Consider the following 23099-nt stretch of genomic DNA (forward strand, 5'->3'; position numbering starts at 1 on the left):
TTGGTTCTTGGAGCCCACTTTGGATTCTGTGTTTCCCTCTCTCTCCCTGGCCCTCCCTGGCTCACGCTCTCTCTCAAAAATAAACATTAAAAAAAAAAAGTACTAAGTATGGTTGATATAACACCAGCACAATCAAACTAAGTGTGTATTCCTACAATGACTACCTTGAATAATGGTACTAATCTGAATGTGTAATTTTTGAAATTCTTCCTCTCCTGCAAGGTCAGTACTTCATAGTTGTATCTCATAGGATGGGTATATCAAACCAGATTTTTAAAAAACCATAATATACATTGGGCACTTAGTATTCTTTGTGATAATTCTATTAAAGGCTTTCTTTGAAATCAGTGGAAATGACCACTAGATGTCACTGTTGTTAAGGTTAAAAAAAAAAAAAAAGGGGGATGAAAGAACATTTCAGAAACAACCTAAGTCAATTTTCATGTCATAATGAGCACCAGAACAGAAATTGTTGGATAATGAAGAGCCAAGAACTTTTTTTCACTACACATAAGTTTATTGTGAAAGTAAATTAAACATACAAACATACAATATGGCTAATGGTGGCAAAAGCAATCTGGCAGCTTAAGGCAAGTTTTAATGGAGATGAATTTAGAAAAGATGATGCAATGATGTAATTTTGTTTAAATATAGATCATGGAAAAATATCAAATTGCATCAATAACTTAATAAAAGTTTTCAAAGCCTGCACTACTGGAGAAAAAGGGCTTATGATCTTAATGCCAGCATTAAGACAGATGGAAACAGCACTGTGCTAAATGACAGGAAGAGTCGAATATTTACAGAAGGGTGGCAATATGAACATTTAATAACATTTGATCTTAGTTACCGGTGGAATGAAAGCCCTTAGCTAGAAGCAGTAGAGGAAAATGTACCATCACCATCATGTTATTAAAAAAATTAAGTGCAGAAGTCAAAAAACCAAGGAGCTCTGTGATAAAGTAACCTTAAAACACCACTTTAAGGGCCACTTAAAAGGTGATTCCCTCAGGGGAAATTAGGGCACTGAGTGTGTAAACATGTGAACTGCACAACACCAAAAACCAACCAAATTCATTCATAGTACTTAGTTACACAAGATCAGCATGGTCCGTTATGATGCATTATTGTTTATAACAATTTAAACACACTCCCTTACCATGCATGACTTCAAATATATAACAAATATTTTTATTCTGAGATACAGGACATGTTTATGAATCATAAGACCTATATACAACAAAAGTCACACCTCCCTCATCAGTCAAGTGTGTGTGTGTGTGTGTGTGTGTGTGTGTGTGTGTGTGTGTTTTAAATGCGATGACCTTATTCATACTTCAGTTCCTTTTCTGAATTGACCATGTCAGTTTTTCACTCTTTAAAATAATGTCATTCTATTACGATAAAATATATTTTTGCAAAAATTCAGAAATGTAGTAACATTTAATGAATGTGACCATGAAAAATATTTGTAAGGAGGTTCCAAATGACTTAGCACTTTTTTCCAGTCTTGTATTAAAAAAAAAAAAAATTGCATTTAATTTGATAGTGAGCCTATTTTAAAAATATTCTTATACTAATTCATCTCAAAAGGTTCTATTAATGTTCTTCTGGAAAATACCATATATATAACCTGTGAGGTTTTTCCCAGAATAATTAATGAAGAAAATGTATCCTCTGCACAGATGAACATTTTCTCTCTAAGACTAATCTTTCATCACCCAGCATTGTTTTTACAAAAGCATGCATTATAAAATACACATAAAAGCAGCTATCTTAAACATGATTTTAATACAATATTACCTTGGTAGCTGATTCATCACTGTCTCCAGTTTAATATGCTGTTACATACATGAAGGAGCTCCAGTATCCCTTTTCTGATTGACTTAAAAAAAAATCCCTGAATAAAACAGAAGCCAGCCTGTGACTTCTTTAGGCATTTCAGTAGAGTATTACCATCTATGGAGAGTATCTCCACACAAACTCATGATTACAGAACAGAATGTAAAACAGATCTGGGGCAGATTAGAGTTAATACCAATTAAAATTTTTTATGTTTAAGGAGGAAAGAAAAAGGAGCTGATTATCAACATTTAAAAGGATACTGCAACTTTAACAACTGTAAACTTTGTGTTAAAAGGCTGTGGCAGACAGCTCTATGCTACTAGGTCTTCAGCTTGTAAATAATGCAAACACATCAGCAGTTTTAAAATGCCATAGACTATAAAAACACAGAAACAAAACAAATAATCAAGAATGTCTATCTAAAATGAAGCTGTGTAACCAACACATCTAAAATTCCAAAAATAATTAGAACAACCAATTAGGGGGAAAAACCCTCTGAAAAAATTTTAATTTCTTGGCTTGTTTTTAAATGACATAAACTTTTAAATTAAAATGAAGGAAAAGAGCTTTACAAGTGGATAGTTTCAACTCATTTAAAATAATGCCAACAAGGTAAGCTTGCATAGAAAAAAATGTCAAATTACTGGCTACATGCATACAAAATTAGAAATGCAGGTATTATAATCATAGTGCAAAACCATGGCAGTTTGTGATGTCTTGTTACTGCCTAAGGTTGAGAAATAGACTGCGGTACCTCCAGTTATCACAGTTTCTGGTCTTTTAATGATTATTTCTGCTGACTAGAAACAATGTAAATGTAAAGATAGGTGGGCACATCTACTGTGCTAATTAATTAACGAAGTTTGAGGTCATCACCACCACCTAAATTGGAACCAGGACTAGGGTCTTGTTGTCTTCTTGCCTGCAATGACAAAATTATAATTTGGGGTCAAAACATGTTTTGAAAATCAAAGTGCTAGATAAATACAGTATAAGACACAGTAGCATTTAAAAAATGTTTACAACCATCTTTACATGTAAGAGGAAAAAGAACAATTTAAATTGTGTATTAAATATTTTGCTAAAGTTTCCAAAAAACCAAGAATAAAAATCTCATTATATTCAAAAGAACATTATCAAAATATGTACTATGTGTAGAAGAACAACAAATCCATGTTTATAGTTTTTGGACTACAGGGTTAAACACATCATCCATTTACCTTAGAATCAAACTTCCCCTTTGAATAATAGCTGACACTTATTGAACACGAACTATATCCGGGGCACTGTTCTAAGCACTTTTCATAGATGAACTGATTAAAACCCTGTCAGCAACCTATAACATAGGTGCTACTGTTTATCTATTTTATAGTCACACAAAAGTATAGAGTCTACCAACTGTATGATTGAATAATGTAGTAGTGAATTTCATCTTACACAATGCCATCTCTGCCAACCAAGCTGTAACTAAAAATCTCTACCTCCGATAATAAAATCATTACTATGGATAAAGAATTGGCTTAAAAGCAAAAATGGGTACTCTTAGAGCTTCCACTAAGAAGAACTGCTTCAAGGAGGTCACAATCTAAGAGTACAAGTAAACAGAATTTTAACTCCTTTGATTATATACATCAAAATTGAAAGGCCAGGTTCTATTTTTCCAATGTAGAAATAATGGACATGACTATTTACAAATACCTTTATATGACTGCATAAATATGGAGGAAAGAAAGACAGGAGTACAACACGAAAATTTGTTATTTAACAAGTGCAATTCTTAAAAAATAACCTATCCCCCCCCACCAAAAAAAAAAAAAAAAACCCAAATGCAATTCTTAATGAATAAATTTGAGTAAGGGCTGGGCACCTGGGTGGCTCAGATGGTTGAATGTCCAACTCTTGATATTGGCTCAGGGCATAGTACCAGGGTTATGGAATTGAGCCCTGTATGGGACTCTGTGTTTAGCATGGAGCCTACAAAAGATTCTCTCTCTCTCCCTCTGCCTCTCTCTCTGACTCGTGCTCTCTCTAAAAATATAATTTTTTTTTTTAAATAAAATCTAGGAGCACCTGGGTATCTCAGTTGGTTAACCCCCAACTTCAGCTCAGGTCATGATCTCACGGTTTATGAGTTTGAGCCCTGCATCAGACTGTCTGCTGTCAATGCAGAGCCCGCTTTGTATACTATCCCCCTCTCTCTGCCCCTCCCTGCTCATGCTCTCTCTCAAAAATAAATAAACATTAAAAAAATAATAAAATAAATTGAATAAAATTCAAAACAAAACAAAATAGGGAAAAAACTACAGTCCCTGATCCACTTACATACACAGAAGTATTTTTATAACAGTATTAACAACTAAGAGGTTAGACAATTATAAACACTGAGGTTTTCAAGTTTCATTTTAGAATAAACATTTCTAGTCAAACTGATGGCAAATTACTTAATAGAGCACATCTAACAACTAACAGGTCCTGCATGACACTCTCTGCCACTATTAAGTTTTTATGGAACCTAGTACCCCTGTGGTTTACATACAACATTAACTCTCAGTGTCTTTCACAAATTCCAATGTGTGTTTCCTACATAAGCTTTCTTCAGGGACTACAAATGTCAGTGGAGCACAAATGTCTGACTGCATACAGAACCTGTTTCCTTCGGCAACCATGGTTAGATGATATTATACACTGGCAACTCCATTTTACCAGTAGTTCAGGCACAAAAGCCTGAGGTCACCCTAACACCTCTTTCTCTCACACTCACCTTTAGATTCTAACAGCTCTACATTAACCATATTCTGCATGTGACCACTTCTAACTGCCCCCACCTCTCTCACCCCAGTCTATGCCACCACCATTCTTAATCTGGATCTTCTCTGGAGTCACCTCTGATATATGCCAGTAGCTGAGACTTCTTCAAATTACCTATGCAATCTTTAGCTAAATGGAATACTGTACTATTATCGCCAACTGATTCTTCATTGTCTGTTTTTGGCAACAAATCTAAGCAAACTCTAACCAAAAGTTGAAACAGTCTCATTTCAGTTCTTAACATCTAAAACAGTTGTTACAGAAAGAGCATCCTTGACCTTCAAACAAGCATCTAAACAAATCATACTTGTACTGTATGATCAAGTTTTAGTCAGAAGCTCCAGCTGTGTCATTTCTCAAGAGGGTTCTGTTTAGACAGAAATGAACCTTCCTTGTTCCTTTCAAACAAATCAAATAAAACCCAACACTAACTTCTGTAGTCCTTCTTATAAATATTGATAGGAGATTTTAACTATTTTTTATTAGCATACTGCTCACTGACTGAATTTTAGCCTATTTCTTTCAATTAACTAGTCAGGTTAAAGTCACACTGCATGGTACAGACTGAAAAACCAATGGAAAGCATATTCACCAAAAACAAAAACAAAACCAATTTGAGTTTCCATGAAGAATCAATGTTAAATGTAGTGTAAGGATGGATCGATTCTGCAAAATCAGAGATGGTGATTTAAGCATCTGGTTTCAGTCAATGAAGGTTAGAAAGGGGCTGAGCAGTGAAGAATCACTGAGAAAAATCCATCCTAATTATATATTTACAAATCACTATTAACCTACCAATAATACTTTGTGAAAAGGATATTTCAGCTTTGGTCTTGAGATAAGAGTAGTTATCTTAATAATGGGATGACTTCAAATGAGTGACAGCATGTCAGCAGCAGTCATCAGCAGCTGGAGTTCTCCTTTCTGGTCATGGCTGTGCAGAAGTTGCCAGGGATTTGTTTGTTTAAAATAAATTTTGGTAAAGGCATGAGAGGAGTAAAGTTGTTTTGCTACTTATTTGTGTTTGCAGTTTCCATTTACATTGTGAAGATGGAGTCAGAAAGATGTAAGGGAAGACACTGTGAGGGAAAAGCAAAAATAAGATAAATACAGACAGCGGGGGAAGTCAATAGCGGGAGAGCAGGAGAGGAGTAAGAGCTGGAGACTGGAATGAAATTTAATGCTCGCTGGGAAGAGGTATGGGCTGTCACATGAAGGAAATAAGCACAGAAAAACAGATTTATGTTCAGTGAAATAGCTTCCACAAGACCAGAATTCAACAATTGGATGAACTGCCTTGAGAAGCAGTGCTTTCTATTGTCGTAGTTTTTAAAACTTTTTTTTATGTTTATTTTTGAGAAAGAGAGAGTGTGAGTGGGGTAGGGGCAGAGAGAGAGGGAGACACAGAACCCAAAACAGCCTTTAGGCTCTGAGCTGTCAGCACAGAGCCTGATGCGGGGCTCAAACCCACAAACCATGAGATCATGACCTGAGCCAAAATTGGACGCTTAATCACCCAGGCGCCCTACTGTGACAATTTTGTAATGAGGGCTCAATGTTTTAGAAGGAATTCTATGAGTAATCAGTTAGACTAGATGGTGGCTAAGAAACTCTCTGAACTCTATTATTCTACCAGCATCAAGTCCATAATTTCTAGTTTCTTTTTCCTCTGTCAATCCACATGGGCACTTGATTCTAACTTTTTATTAACAGCTATTTCAGAATAGTTTTAATATAAAGCAGATACCCACAAGCCTGTTCAGGATACAAATATGTTTTTAATATTTATAAAGAAGTAATCTAGACACTTTACTACAGACCTCCTACTACCAGTTGCTCCTGTTTTCTTTCTTTCAATATGCTATTGCCCAAATAGTTTTGAGGAGGCAGTCATGAGATGAGTCCAAAATGTAGAGAAAAAGAATAGTCACCAGGCACTGGAGTTTTCCCTACTGGCCAGGGCTGTGCAGAAGTAGCCAAGAGCAGGGATACCCAAATAAAAATGAATAAAACTTCTTGCATGATTTCCACTCTTTTATTATCAAGTTCATCAAAATCCTGAAAACTCGTGAGAAAATGCCTTAATATTTCAAAATAGCTTCAACTTACTGAGTATATACTGTGTTCACACACTGTGCTTACTATTTTATATGTCTGACACTTGACTCAACGTCAGAACACAGAATCACAGAATTTTAAAGTGGCAAAGTATGTCAGAGATTTTTAGTTCAACTCTTATCTGACAGATGGTAAGCCTATGACCAGGAAGGTTAAGTGATTCCCCAAGGTTTCACAGTTAGCTGGTGGCAGTCAGAACTTTAAACTCACAATCAGCATTAATGTCAACCTAAGTCATGGCTGTTTCTTCCAACTGCTAAAGCTGGATGAGACACAAAGCAGAAATTTTAAGTGCTAGTAATATGACAGAAGGGAGTGTACTTTCTCCAAACTCATTAAAAAGGTAAAAACCAAGTCAGCAGACAATCATAAACACTTGTCAGGTAAGGAGAATGCAAGAGCTGATCTAATGGGCATGTAAAAAAATATAGTTCTGGGGTGCCTGGGTGGCTCAGTTGGTTAAGCATCTGACTCTTAATCTCAACTCAGGTCTTTTATTTTTTAAGTTTATTTATTTTTTTTGAGAGAGAGAGACAGAGAGAGCAAGTGGAGGAGGGACAGAGAGAGAAAGAGAGAATCCCAAGCAGGCTCCACACTGTCGGCACGGAACCCGATGTGGAGCTCGAACTCACGAACCAGGAGATCATGACCTGGGCTGAAACCTAGAATTGGACACTTAGCTGACTGAGCCACCCAGGCACCCCAACTTATTTATTTTTTTAATTAAGGAAAAAAAGTTTATTTTTGAGAGACAGAGAGAGTACGAGCAGGGGAGGGGCAGAAGGAAAGGGAGACAGAATCCGAAGCAGGCTCCAGGTTCTGAGCTGTCAGCACACAGCCCCATGTGGAGCTCAAACCCACAAATCATGAGATCATGACCTGAGCCGAAGTTGGATGCCCAACTGACTGAGCCACCCAGGTGCCCCTCTCAGCTCAGGTCTTGATCTCAGGGTCACGAGTTCAAGACCCATGTTTAGCTCCATGGTGGGGTGAAGCCTACTTAAAGTATATATGTATACATATACATATGTGTATATATACTTCTTATAAAGTATACAACTTTAGGAAAACTTTACAAATAAAGTGACATTTCAATATAAAAGAGATAGTAGAAATAATCTACATTTCTGAGCGTGGACTGGGATGGCTCTGCCACTTTAGCTATGTGATCTTAGACAAGTTTCTTATTCTCTTTCAGCCTCAGTTCCTCAAAATGGAGATACACCTTGTAAGAGTGCTTTAAGAACCAAGTGTAAAACAAGTATTGTGGTGTATACTGCCTGGCATGCAGTAAGTACTCACACTGTCATTATTACAACAAAGCTGCTCATCACTTCCCAATTTATCTATAGGAGCATTTGCAATGTTAAAAAAAACACAACAACCCTGTATATCCTGCAGATAAGAGTAATTTTTAAGAAATAAATAAGGCTGGAACAAAATAAATCTTAATGGAGTTTTGCATCTCCTATGCTAGAGAGCAAACCAAGACTGTCTTTCTGTCTCGGTGTGGGAGACCGCTGATCTAGCACCCTCTTCCTCCTTGTCAATCCCCTTCTGATTCTCATTCTCAGTCTGAGTTCATATTCCCACTTCACTCTCATCTACTGCCTTTACCAGAAGACACGTCAGGAAGGCCTAGGATAGACAGATTTTTATGTTAGTTTGTCCTCACACAAAAAAGAGTGTTGGTGCAGTTAAAGTGATTTGAACACTGAAGTCTGCAGGAATTTAAAATAGTGGCTGAGATTTTTCTTCTTGGACCACACAGAATCGAAGGCTCCAAAAACATACAAAACAAATATAAAAACCACATAAAGCCTTTTGCCTGTTTTTATTTCCAAATAGTTTCCACCTAAAATTCTCCTGTGATTTGAATTGTATTAAAACTGCCTATAGTAAAATAAGCAATAATTATTTACTCATTCTCTGACATTAAAGACAAGAATTTATTTGCTAACACTTTATAAACCAACCAGATGAAAGTATTTTCTACATAATGACAGAGAAAATCTTTCAGCACCCTGTCACCATGCAGCTGAATTAAGAACCAACAGCTTTAGAAAGTTAAGAGGCCAATCAACTTGAAGGCAGCCTCTAGACAGGGAGTATACACGAGCTGCTACCAAACAGATAATGGAGGCATCTTTCCAATTTATTTATGACCAAACCACTCATTCTGTCCTTTATGAATCTCAATCTTATTTCACAAAAATCCCAAAGTAAGGCATTTGAATTCCAGCTGTACAGATATGTGGCCTGAAGAGAACCGTCATCAGTAACACATCAACATTTTCAAATCATGGAAGGATTCTCAGGTAACAAGGTACTTGCCTCTTTTCATGTGGCAACAGACAGGAATGAGAGGCATTTCACAGAAGAAATGTCTGTGATTATTTTTTCTTTTTTTAACATCTAATTTTTATTAAAATACAAGAGAGTGCACAGATCATAAATATGTAACTTCATGAATTTCCCACTAAGTGAACACACCCATGTAACTAGCACCCAGATCAAGAAATACAGTATTACCCAAACTTGGGAAGTTCCTCTTGTGCTCCCCCCACAACCCCCTAGTCACTACTCAATCAAGGTAACTGCTATCTTGACCTCCAACAGAACCCAGAAAAGTTTAAAGCCCTTTACTACTGTTAAAAACCAAACAACCAACACCAGAATATAAAATAGCTTGGCAAAAGATCTGACTTTCACAGTCTAAAGATAGGATATGCCTGCTTTTACTGCTACTCCAGATACACTGTGAACCAAAGTGAGGAAGTGAGCCCATTTTAAATGTCAGATACTGAGCTAGGCAGCAACCTGGGAAGTAGGACGTTAGCTGTTTTACAGATGAGACTCACAAGGATAAGTAACTTTTCTAATGTCACAAGGCAACAAATAGTGGAGCCAGGATTCAAAATCAGAGCAATCTATTACAAACCTCATGCTCATTCGACTACATCAAAGGTTTTCAAGTTATATTCTGCAAGCTACTGGGTTCCATGAAAACACCCTGGGACTACAGAAGGAAAACAGAATAATCCCTACCCCCACTTCATCCAGAACAATGCCTCTTTTATCTATTATTTGGGGTTCTCTATAAAATTTCAAATGAAGGAAGGATTTCACATTTTTAGAAAAAGCCCATATGCCAGAGAACACATATAGCAAGTTCTAGACTCTTCTAGTTGCATCATTTTGTGTTAACACTAAAAACGACACCTCCCCCCCCCAAAAAAAACCCTTTCTTTCCTAAAGAGGTAATAGATGCACATGATACAAAATTCAAAACGTATACAAGATAAACAGTAAAAAGGAATCACCCTCCCATGTAGCCCCCAGTTTTCAATTGGTTTCCTACATGTCCTACTAAAGAGAGACTATGTATATATTCAAGCAAATATGTGTATGTACTCTTTTTTTAAAAATACCCGAAGGGTAAAAGATGTTATGTACCTTTTGCATACCATTTTATTGTACACCAAAGATTTAACAGTATTTGGATAAGGTTACTAACATAAACAATGTTTCTTCATTTTACTATAGTTTTTCATTTGCCAAATTAGTAATAATCTGCTATGACCTCTGAAAGGTAAAGAAAATATCATATACTGGGGCACCTGGGTGGCTCAGTGGGTTAAGCGTCCGACTTCAGCTCGGTCACAATCTCACGGTTCGTGAGTTTAAGCCCCACGTCGGGATCTGTGCTAACAGCTCAGAGCCTGGAGCCTGCTTCGGATTCTGTGTCTCCCTCTTTCTCTGCCCCTCCCCTGCTTGCACTCTGTCTCTCTCTCTCAAAATAAATAAACATTAAAAAAAAAAAAAAAAGGAACAAGAAAATATCATACTACTAAAATATCTTTTTCCAGAAAACCAGAAAAAGAAAATACTAAATCCTACCATGAATGATGGATTGAAAAATTTCTAGGTGCACCTGGATGGCTCAGTTGGTTAAGTGTCCAACTCTTGATTTTGACTGACATCATGATCTCATGGTTTGTGGGTTTGAGCCCCATTGCTGGGCTCAATGTGGAGCCTGCTTGGGATATCCCCCCTCTCTCTTGCTCTCTCTCTCCCTCCTTCCACTCATGTGTGCTCCTTCTCTCTCAAAAATAAATAAACTTAAAAAAAAAAAAGAAAACTCTCTAAAGTTTACAGACAGTAAAAGAGAAACCTGCTCAAGGAGTTTTATAACTGAATACAGGTTAAAAGACACTAACACATACCGAAACCCTTTGTAATCTTAACCTTAGACATATATTAAATGTTCATGAGCAGCACCATTACAAATTTAGCACTGCAGGGCTAGACGCCTCAGAGGTTATCCAAACAGGGCTGGGACATCCCTAAGCCTCTGTACTGCCAGGATCTCAAACTTCCAAGGACCATTTACTGGGTTACTGCCACCCACGAGTTACCACTGCTCCTTGGCCCTTGCCTCTAGTCAGGCATCAGGACCACCCACTGGAACTATTATTATTCTTTTTTTGCCTCAGCCTTTTCTTTTCCAGGCAAAATGGTTTGTAACCTCTCCTGGCAGGTTTTATTTTTCAACTTAATCATCTTTATGGGTGATGTGGAAATTAATTTCCCAGTGCTAGGCTGTATTTGTAGAGACCTTCTGGTTAGGAATCTGGTTTAAGTCTTCGCTCCTCCTTCCATTAACCAACTACTTGAAAGAGCAAGTCAATTTTTCTCAGTATCAGTTTCAACTGTAATAAGAATTTTAGAGTACACGGCATAATGTCCCCTATGGATGTTCAAATTAAAAGGGGGAAACAGTAATTTTCCCTAATGTTCTCCTTTTAGGAAAAAGAAGGTAAACTGTAAGGAAACAAGCTGATACTAGGAATCTGTTATGGATTTTTTTTTTTTTTTAAATATATATGCACAAAGTACCAAAAGACACACATACCCAAAACTCCCCTAAGTGACTGCCAGTACTGCAAGCTCTGGAGACAGATTTCAGTCCAGCTTTGTAGATGAAAGTTCTCTACAAGAACGGATGGTTTAATTTTTGCCATAAGAGACTACAGGATCTTAAATCATTGATGACAATCTAACCATTTTTGCTATGCTCCTGGTCATAATGCAGGGAAAGTGCCCTGATATACTTTTAGAGAGCTAAAAGGATGTTCTTCGCCAGATCATTCAATTAACTGGAACCAGCACAGTCGTCAAGCTCTTAGTGCTAAAGAAGTACTGCAGAGCTATTATTTACTGTAGGCATACACAAGCCAACCACCATACTAAGTGCTTTTACAAGCATTTCCCCCATTTAATTCTCACAATGATTTCTTTCTATGAGAAAACAAGCTTAAGAGAGATTGGCCAGCAATGGAACAGGAATCTCAACTAGGCCTGATTACAAAGTCCATGTTCTCAAATCACGGACATAAAACCAACTAAAAAACAATCTATCCAAGCAACAAATTATTTAATACCTCTGTCAACAGAATATGTTTTTGTTCATACACAAATATAAATACATACATATAAAATTCATACACCAGAATGATTTTCTTCAAGTAGCATTATTATTTATTTTTTTTTTAAGTAGGCTCCATGCCCAGTGTGGAACCCAAGGTGGGACTCGAACCCACGACCCTGCGATCAAGACTTGAGTGGAGATCAAGAGTCGGATGTGTAACCAACTGACCCACCCAGGCACCCCTTCAAGTAGCATTATTTATAAGAATAATCAAACTAGTATTTAAGAAAAGACAACCTTTAGTATTAACTAATCTAGAATTTTATTTAAAGCAAAATATATACAAAAACTTCCTAAATAACTGTTCCATTAATTATCAAATATTCTTCACCTATGTTTATTAAAAAAAATTTTTTTTTAATGTTTATTTATTTTTGAGAGAGAAAGAGAGACAGAGCATGAGCAGGGAAGGGTAAGGGAGAGAGGGAGTCACAGAATCTGAAGGAGGCTCCAGGCTCTGAGCTGTCAGCACAGAACCCGACATGGTGCTCGAACTCGAGAACCTTGAGATCATGACCTGAGCCAAAGTTGGTCGCTTAACTGACTGAGTCACCCAGGCGCCCCTTCACTTATGTTTTTTAAAGTTCGTTTATTTTGAGAGAGAGTGTGCGAGTAGGTAAGGGGCACAGACAGAGAGGGAGACAGAGAGAATCCCAAGCAGGCTACACACTGTCAGAGCAGAGTCTGATGAGGGGATCAAATTCATGAATGTGAGACCATGACCCAAGTCAAAGTCAGATGCTTAACCGATTGAGCCGCCTAGGCACCCGTCAAATAATTATTCTTCATATATAATGTACCTGAACAGCACTTCTTAAAAAATGTTTATTTATTTTTGAGACACAGAGACAGAGAGACAAAGAGAGTGTGTATTGTGTGTGTGTGTGTGTGTGTGTGTGTGCGCGCGCGCGTGCGTGGGGGGGGAGTGGGGCAGAGAGAGGGGGAGACAGAATCCGAACCAGGTTCCAGGCTCCAAGCTGTCAGCACAGAGCCCAACGTGGGGCTTTAACTCAAGAACTGTGAGATCATGACCTGAACCGAGACGAAGAGTCGGACGCGTAACCTACTACGCCACCCAGATGCCCCTAGACGAAGAGCACCTTTTATAAAACATTTTTTTCTTACATTCATTTAAAGACATATTGGCTTATTCCAGAAAGACTGACCATTCATGTTCTCAGACATGACAAGATCTCTTACAACTTTAATGCTTTTGCATACACTGCTCCTTCTGCCCAGAATGCTTTCCCTAGCTTGTCCAGTGAGCAAACTCCCACTCTTCCTTCAAACCCCTGCAAGGGTATTCCCCTGTGAATTCCCCAGACAGAGGCAGACATAAACACTCATTCCTCTACAGTGCCACTGTTCCCCTTCAGAACCTCCATTATGAATGCCTGCTGCTAAAGTAGTCTCCAATTGTGTGTTTATGTATCTATTTTCCCTCAAGACTGACAGTTGCTGAAGGACAGAAACCGTGCATTTTCATCTATATATTTCCCAGTCCCTAATGCAGAATCCTGCACAACATAGTTGGGGTTCATTACTTAGTACTTACCTAATATAAACCAACAAATTATAAACATTTAAAATCTTTCCAGAGATCATTAACATGTATTATTCGACTTCAACTAACTTCTAGGCTATCCTGTAACTCTAGTTTTCAGACAGGCAGGATAGAAACTGTTTTCTGAAGATCTCCATTTGACAACTAAACACAATGGACAAAAAAACCCACTGTGATGGGTAATGTGAGGGTTAAAATATCAGGGCCCCATCTCATTGGGAATCTACAATACAGTAGAAGACACTTTTTAATTGTTTCAACATATTGTTCAGTAAGAACAATAACAGAAGTAAGTGCTCTGGATTCTACAAAGTGGAAGGGCCAGTTATAATTAAGAAGGCTAAAGAAGAGACTGACAGATAACATTTAAGTTGGGTTTTAATGAATGAGTAGAAAGGTATATTACTAGGCACGGAATAAACAGTATGAGCAAAAAAGTTCAGAAGTATAAGGTAAATGCATATTATATGTTTAAAACCTTCTTACTATTACAGATACAAGCACTCCAAAAGAAAATGGCATGGGAAGTCTGATCACAGGAATTGAAAAGCGTCAAAAAAACCAAAACCAAATGCATTGCATAATGTTTAAATAACATTAAATTTTCATGTTAATTTAAATAATAGTGCACATATAATTTTGTGTATGGAAACCCCACAAATTTTCTGTATGTAACACTGATTAAAACATTTTTTTAATGTGCTAAAATACATAGAACATAAAAATTACCATCTTAGCCATTTTTAAGTGCACAGTTCAGAAGTGCTAAGTATTAAGTACCTTTATTTTGTTGAGCAACCAATCTGTAGAACTCTTTTTAATGCCCGGAAATTATTCTATTTAGTTCATGTAATATATTTTAATTCTATTTCTTTTGATTATCAAAGGTGAATGTGTGCTAACTTCCTATTTCTTTTTGTGTGAAATGTATACATCAGTAAGTAAGCTTATAAACTTGAAGCATAGGATGTTAACATTTGACAATATTCTTTTTCAAACACATTAGTTCTCATCTTGATTGTTTTTGTTTGTTAGAGTATACTTTTTATAGAAATTGGATTTTTGAACAATGTATAGATACTTTAAATAGTAGTCTCATAATTAAAGTCTGCTTAAAGTAGGGTACAATTTTATATAGAAAAAAATCCATGTAAATTAAAAGTCATACAAAATTTAAATAATGCTTAAGACTAAACCTCAGTCTTCCGTTGAAGACTGAAGTGACAGGAGTAAAAGAGACACAAGGCAGTGATTGCTATAAAAACTGAAGTAATGAGTACTTTTGAGGGGAGGGACAAGGTCATAATTAGATGCATACGTGGAGGGGGTGCTGCTGGGAGAGCTGTGAACGTTTGATATTTTTGATCTGGATGGTAGTGATTAGGGTGTTAGCCTTGTAATAATTAAGCTACATATTTCTTTTGTGTAGATTTCTATATCTGTACCGTAAAAAAGTTAAAAGTGGGCTACTTAATTCAATTCTTTGAGTAGTTTGAAAACATTAAATTTTCCCTTTAATAAGGAGAATACACAAATGGCTAAAAATTAGTTACAAAATCAAGACATTCATAAAAAAATGTAAAGTAATATTATTCCCAAAGAGTTAGTAGGTATTCTAGGATAACGTAAGGTAATTTTTACAAATAATCTGACAAATAATTGAGACAAAAAAGAGGTAAGATATTTGGATCAATGAATTAATAGAATATATACATGACAGTAAATGATTTTTAGGAGGATCAATGAATGAGGAATTCATGTACAACCTTAAAATTAAGACCAAGTTTCTTTATAGCAATTACATTTAATAAATACAAAGACACAGTACAACTTTTGAAAAATGAAAGACAAAATTAAACTATTTAAAAACATTACACACAAACATGACATAGAGAGCCTGAGAGTTTGGGGGAAAGTACTAACCAGTTACTGCCAGCAGCTGTGAAACTCTCACCTCCATTTCCTCCCGATGAGACCTGTCTCTGTCTTCAAATTCACGTGTCCTTCTCCGGGCCTCTTCAAAGGCCTGTTGTGCTAATGCATCCTCCTGCTGTCAGAATACATGAAAGGGATATTTCAATTTTGATCTATAATAAAAATTTTTAATCTGTTATTTTTTGGAGGAAATGAACAGCAGAGTATATCTTCAAATATCAAAACCATTTAAAAAAGCTAACACTGAAGCTACTTTTAAAAGAAAACTTCAGTTTGTTCATGTTTTACATCACACTTTGGAAACAGTAACTGTGTTCATGGTCTTTCCTTTCCTTACCTCATCTATTCACCAAAATAAAATCCTGTACAAGTCAATACTTAAACCACAGAAGATCAAGAAAAAAATTTGGTATATACTTCTATAATTTGCTATTAAGACAGGCCAGGTCCTCAAATTAGGACACTAAAGCCAGAAATAGAAAAGAGAATATTAACAGAATTAATGATAAAAATGTTTGAAACTGCTGAACAACAGAAAGTAAATAAAAGTCCAAAGGATGTCACCAAGGAAAAATATTTGTAACATATAACAAATTTATCTGAATTTTCCCAATTAATAAAGATCTGCACATGAAGAAAACCCAGATACCTCAAACTCATCGTGTCTAAAGGGGCAACCGATTGAAACTTTCTCCTTTACTCTTCTCTAGTCTCCACTCATGGCATCCCTCATTCATTTCTGACAGAAACCTGAGACACCTTTGACTCTTTGCTCTCCTCTTTTCTCCACAGAGCCAATCAATCACCAAGTCCTAACCATCTGACCTCCTAAATATTTTTGAAATCTTTGTCTCCTTTTATTTCCTACATTTTTCCAGTTCGGGCTTCTAAGATCTCTTACTAAAATTACTACAAAGGTCTCCTAAACAGTCTCTTCCTGCTTCCATTCTGTCATCCCCAGTCTACCACCCAGCCATCAGAGCATGCCTTAGGCACAATCTGACCAAAACACCCCCAACTTAAAAAAGCTTCCTCATGGTACATAGCACTGGATGCTCAACTTTTGCAGTCACAGACTTCTCAATACCAGGATTTCTGATGGTACACTTGAAGAAACTAAAAGATAAAAATACCAAAAAAGTCATCAATATTCACCTTCCTAGATTCATTGCAGCAAGGGGTGGCCAGTAACTCAATTCAAACCAATGAGACAGAAGGATAAGTCACCTAACTGGGGTTCTAAGAAAGTCCTTTAAGAGGTATTTCAATTTTTCTCCTTCCTATGAACTGATGCAATGCCCAGAGATACAGTAGTCATCATGCAAACATAATAGTGGGGATGCAGTCACACACTGAGCATAGCACAGCAGGAAGATGAAAAGACCCAGAGCCCCTGTAATATAATTAAGTGCTACACCAGACCTGGACTATACCTACACTGCTTGGTATCTTGTTCTCTGTGAGAAATCTTTTATTTGTCACTATTAGTAAGGCTGTTTAATACTTACAATTTTCACTGACACAATGTCTATAACCTAAACAAAATTGAAAGATGTAATCAAATTTCCATTCTTATGATACATTTACTAGCTTTATGACCCGGAGGAAGGCATTTCATTTCTGTAAGCTTCTGTAAACTCACATGTAAAATGGGCACAGTAATAATACTTCACAAGATTACTGTGAAGATTAAATGAGGTAACATATAAAATGTGCTTAAGCATACTTGACAATCTTCAATAAGTGCTGGTATCTTACAAGCATTTACAGACATATCAAATTTACACATCTGACTAAATATCATTACACGTTCCTACTGTATTCTCAGAATGTACCATATAAGCTAGAGGTACCTGCAAAAGAACACTGTTTCCAACTGCCAAGGGTTTTCTATTATTTAGCTAATGATCAACTGGGACACATCTGGTAACAGGATACTCCTTCTGTCCTGTGCATTCATTCATGTTTTCATTTATTCCACAAATGTTTGAGTTTTTAATATGTCCAAGTCACTGTGTTAAGGTACCATGAATACAATATGAGAAACAAATGGTGCTTTTCCTCACAGTTTCTGGTCTAGTGGGGCAAGTAATGAACAAATAATTACCAAAAAAATATATGTCAACTGTGATTAAGTACAGTAAAGGAATATTACATGATGAAATGAGAGCACATAACAGGAGATGTGATCTAATTCCCTAAGGAAGTTAACAGCCATTAATGTGTATTCTAGCAATGGTCAGATTTTTATTTCATTAAAAGAAAAAATAATATTATTACTAATAGTTGTAGTAAAATAAGCCAGGAGGGATTTGGTAGCCCTCTGCTACCAAAACAGAGTTTTGGTCGTTTTGGTCGTTTCTAGCAAGGTGTGAAATAGATGTGCAGAGATAAGAGTTTGTACTTTAATTTGAAAGACAACTGGCAATTACCAGCATTGTCTTGATCCTTTCCTGTTGCAACCTTAACTAACACCTATCCGCTTCAAGGGCAGCATAAAGGGCAACTCCTGATAAAACTACATATTCATCCATAAAGTGTGGTCAAATGAGCTAGGGACAACTAACTCTATCCAATCTCAGATGGTAGTGGGAGCAGCTTTCAACACTTTGGTCCCCACCAGCTCCATGTTATACTAGTTTGTTACTCCGTGGTCTTACCCATGATCTGCACAAAGTAGCCAGGTGGGGTCATCATAAAAGGTGGGTGCATGTGAAACCCATGTGGCAAATAAAGGCTTTGCAGTTCTCTCATAGAGAATACACAGAATATTCTGACCATTCTTGCTGCAGTGATTTTGTCTTTATTGTACTGCCTAAATCTACAACGATACTTATTTTATGGTTTGGTAATACCTTTCTGCAGTTATGAATTTAAAAACTGGAAGTGCATGTTTAATGAAAAGTTAATTCATTTCCAAGAAAGTTGATGATGAAGATGTAATTTGCACAAAATAACGACATTTACTATTCTCTGTGGGGACCAGAATGGTATCACTGATCACATGAAAGCCAAAAGAAATAAAACTGCTGAAGAAGCTTCAATATATACTTCAAGGGCGACAATTTAACACGTGCAGCTGCAAACGGTACATTTAACACCACCCTGCAAATAACTTCATTTAAATCAAGTGATTTAATTCACTGACAAATGACAAATGATTCAATTCACATTATCATGCACATGTAAAAAGCAAAGCTGTTCATATGCTGATATCATTAACAAAAACCTTGCAAATAACTAAAGGACACCAGTTTACATCAGTGTCATCAGGTATAGAGTATCTGTTAATTCAAATAATGGTTCAGTCTTTCTAACCTGATCATAGAACCAAAATTAAACTTTTGAAAGGGTACTACATTGAAGGTGAAACATGCAAAGTAAAAAAGTACAACAGTGAAGATAAAACTATTGGCTCTTATACTGATAATACAAATATAGATGCTGGTGGAGCACACTGTATAAAGAATAACATTCTCGGGGGCGCCTGGGTGGTTCGTCGGTTGAGCGTCCTACTTCGGCTCAGGTCATGATCTCACGGTCCGTGAGTTCGAGCCCCGCGTCGGGCTCTGTGCTGACTGCTCAGAGCCTGGAGCCTGTTTTGGATTCTGTGTCTCTCTCTCTCTGCCCCTCCCCTGTTCATGCTCTGTCTCTCTCTTTCTCAAAAATAAATAAACGTTAAAAAAAAAATTAAAAAAAAAAAAAAGAATAACATTCTTAGTGAATTTCTAAAAACTATGAAATAGAAATTTATTAGGGGGTGCCTGGGTGGCTCAGTCGGTTAAGTATCCAACCTCAGCTCAGATCATGATCTCACGGTTTGTGAGTTCGAGCCCCGCGTCGGGCTCTGTGCTAACAGCTCAGAGCCTGGAGCCTGCTTCAGATTCTGTGTCTCCCTCTCTCTCTTCCCCTTCCCCACTTGTGCTCTCTTTCTGTCTCTCAAAAATAAATAAAAACATTTTAAAAAAAAAGTTTAGAAATTTATTAGAAACTAGTTGTGGCACATATAACTCATAACTGGTCTGCCAATCACTTAGTTTATAGTTGCATAAATTAGAAATATATTTATCTACGAAGTAACTGAACTGTAAAATGTGACAAAGCTGATGCCGAATATAAAAAATACATCAAGACAGTACCCCCACACTTTGAGCTTTTGAAGAACTACTCTAAATCAAAATAGTTCCTACAATGGCACTGAACTTTTTTAAGGCAAATGAGTCCTCATAGTTATGCTTTGCTCAAAATTAGTTGGAAATCTCTGATTAAAGTATCCAAAGGTGAAATGCCAAAAATTTGACTTTTTAAAAAAAGTTTATTTATTTTGTGCACACACTCACACACACATGCACACGCACGCACGCACGGGGGCAGGGGAGAGAATCCCGAGCAGGCTTTGTGCTGTCAGTGTGGAGAACAATGCCGGGTTCGATCCTTCGAACAGTGAGATCATGACCTGAGCCGAAACCAAGAATTGGAGGCTTCACCAACTAAGCCACACTGATGCCCCCCAAAATTTGATTTTTAAGCTTTTAAAGAGTTACAATTATTGAAAACCAAATGCATAAAGAGGATGTTGAATTTTATCCCTACAAATTACAGAAAATAAATAGAAAGATGAAAATACAATCAGCAAATGTGATTTGTTTCTATAACTATACTAAGAATGATATTAATTTGCGGGGAGCTTTCAAAACATTTTATTGTATTATATTATACATACAAAAAAGTACACTTACAGTAAGGCTGTTTCAAAGAAAAAAAATGTGGGACATCTCAATAAATTTTTTATATTAATTTTATGTTCAAGTATGATACTTTGGATATCCCGGGTCAAACAAAATACAATATAAAAATTAAATACAATTGCTTCTTTTTATCTTTTTTAATGTGGCTTCTAGAAAAACTTAAATTACATTATGTGGTTCACATTTGAATTATACCGGACAGCACTGTCCTAAATTACAGCTCAATGAATTTCCACAAACTGAACTTTCCATGTAACTAGAATCCATTGGAAGAAAGAGAGCAGTAATAACACCTTGGGAGTTTCCTTCAGCTCCATTCCAATAACTAACCTCCTCTCCTCTCTCAAGGATAAACCACTATCCTTATTGCTAACAACACATATTATCAGTTTTGCCCATTTCTGTACTTTCATATGAAGGGATTCATACAACATGTGCTTTTTGGGTATACTCAATATATTTGTGAAATCCACCCATACTGGTGTGCTAGTTGTAGATTTTCATTATCACTGTATTTCTTTGTGTGGATAAGCAATTTACCCATTCTACTGTTAATGGGCATTTGGGCAGTTTGAAGTTTCTGGATATTACTAATAATGCTGCCATAAATGTCCAGTACATATATTTTGATGAATATACGTATTTATTCCTCTTGCATACCATGAAACTTAGAGTAGAATTGCTGGATCACAGGTATATGTAATTTGCAGTTTTAGCATGTATTGCCAGTTTTTCAAATGTTGTGTCAATTTTACATAACCAATATACCAACTGTTGTTTCATATCCTTGCCAACATTTGTCAAAGGTACTCTGGACGGAGAAAATACCTGTGAAAATATTTCAGCTGAAACACTCAACAAACTTTAATTAAAATGAATTGTGACCATACTCTTTACTGTCTTAGCTTACCAGGTGCCTTACCTCAGCATCTGTTAGAGAATATTGTCCTCATCCCCTTGAGGAGAATTAAAATTTTCCCAATTTAAAGAGAGAAAGAGAGAGAGAGAGAGAGAGAGAGAGAGAGAGAGAGGGAGAGAGAATACTGTCCTCATACAGCAGAGAGAGAGAATAAGCAAGCTCTCTTGTGTATCTCTTATCAGGACACTACTCCTATCAGGGCCCCACTCTCATGACCTCATATAATTTTAATTACCCCCATAAAGACCTTATCTCCAAATGCAGTCACATTGGGTGTTGAGGCTTTAACAAATTAATTTTAGGGGAACAGAAACATTCAGTCCATAACAGATGTAAGCAGTAGGATTAGGATTCACACAATTATATGACAATGAAGCTCCTAATCCTAACTACTACATATTGTACAGATGATTTTGGGATAGGGAAGGTTATAGAAAAGTGCTTACTGTACACTGAATGTTTGGAATCCCCTGCTTTAAAGTTTTTACATTATATAAGACCAATTATTGTATTAGTTTGCTATCACAACAGATGGTACTTACTTTGTAGTTATAAAGCTCAGTTTATAGACCGGAAAACTTGGAAAATTCTAAGTATGGAAAATGCTATGGGTTAAACTTAAAATTTTTATCTATCATTTAATAAAATATTTCAGTTTTAAAAGTCAACTAAATCTGAAATTTTACCTCATATAAATTCAATCTGCTGTATCACTTCTTTTTTTTTTTTTAATTTTTTTTAACGTTTATTTATTTTTGAGACAGAGAGAGACAGAGCATGAACGGGGGAGGGTCAGAGAGAGGGAGACACAGAATCTGAAACAGGCTCCAGGCTCTGAGCTGTCAGCACAGAGACTGACGTGGGGCTCGAACTCACCGACCGCGAGATCATGACCTGAGCCGAAGTCGGCCGCTTAACCAACTGAGCCACCCAGGCGCCCCTGCTGTATCACTTCTTACAGAAACAGCCTTGTAAATTGCTGATTATTTACTATTTCTCTGAAACAGTTGGTCACTCCTTATCCCTGTGGAAATCAAGGTAGCAGGGATTCCTTCTTAAGAATTTTAATTTTCGGGGCAGCTGGGTGGCTCAGTCAGTTAAGGTCCAAGTTTGGCTTAGGTCATGATCTTGGGGTCTGTGAGCTGGGAGCCCGGCATCAGGCTCTGTGCTGATAGCTCAGAGCCTACTTCGGATTCTATGTCCCCCTCTCTGCACCTCCTCTGCTCGCACTGTGTCTATCAAAAATAAATAAACGTTAAAAAATTAAAAAAAAAAAAAAAAAGAATTTTAATTTGGGGGGCATCTGGGTGGCTCAGTTGGTTAAGTGTCTGACTCCTGATTTCGGCCCAGGTCATGATCTCACGCACAGGTTCGTAAGTTTGAGCCCCACATGAGATTCTTTCTCTCTTTGTGCCCCTCCCCCCACTTGTGCGCTCTCTCTCTCTCAAAATCAATTAATTTAAAAATTTTAAATTTACTTATTTACTTACTTATTTGTTTTTAAAGCAATCTCTACACCTAATGTGGGGCTTGAACATATGACCCCAAGATCAAGAGCTGCATGCTCTACTGATTGAGCCAGCCAGGCATCCCAAGAATTTTAACTATGAACCTTAATTTTTTACTAGAAAGGTTTTGGCTTTTTATCTCTTGATAGGAAAATTCTCACAT

At 36.8% G+C, this 23099-nt stretch overlaps 1 protein-coding gene across 2 annotated transcripts in view; it reads right to left on the reverse strand.

Moving 5' to 3' along the window:
• Positions 1-495: 495 nt before the first annotated feature.
• CBFB (core-binding factor subunit beta) overlaps positions 496-23099 on the reverse strand; it is a 56313-nt gene continuing 33709 nt past the window's right edge. Inside the window, exons 5-6 of one of the 2 annotated variants that reach the window (XM_027075990.2) lie at positions 15781-15876; positions 496-2767 (exon numbers count right to left, since the gene is read on the reverse strand). In XM_027075990.2, coding sequence (XP_026931791.1) covers positions 2699-2767; positions 15781-15876 — 165 coding nt within the window. In that variant the 3' untranslated portion in view covers positions 496-2698. Of the gene's footprint in view, positions 2768-15749; positions 15877-23099 lie in introns of both variants that reach the window. The other variant, XM_027075991.2, reaches the window with a different exon arrangement.

The sequence above is a fragment of the Acinonyx jubatus genome, chromosome E2, assembly GCF_027475565.1.
Source record: "Acinonyx jubatus isolate Ajub_Pintada_27869175 chromosome E2, VMU_Ajub_asm_v1.0, whole genome shotgun sequence".
In the NCBI taxonomy this organism is placed as follows: Eukaryota; Metazoa; Chordata; class Mammalia; order Carnivora; family Felidae; genus Acinonyx; species Acinonyx jubatus.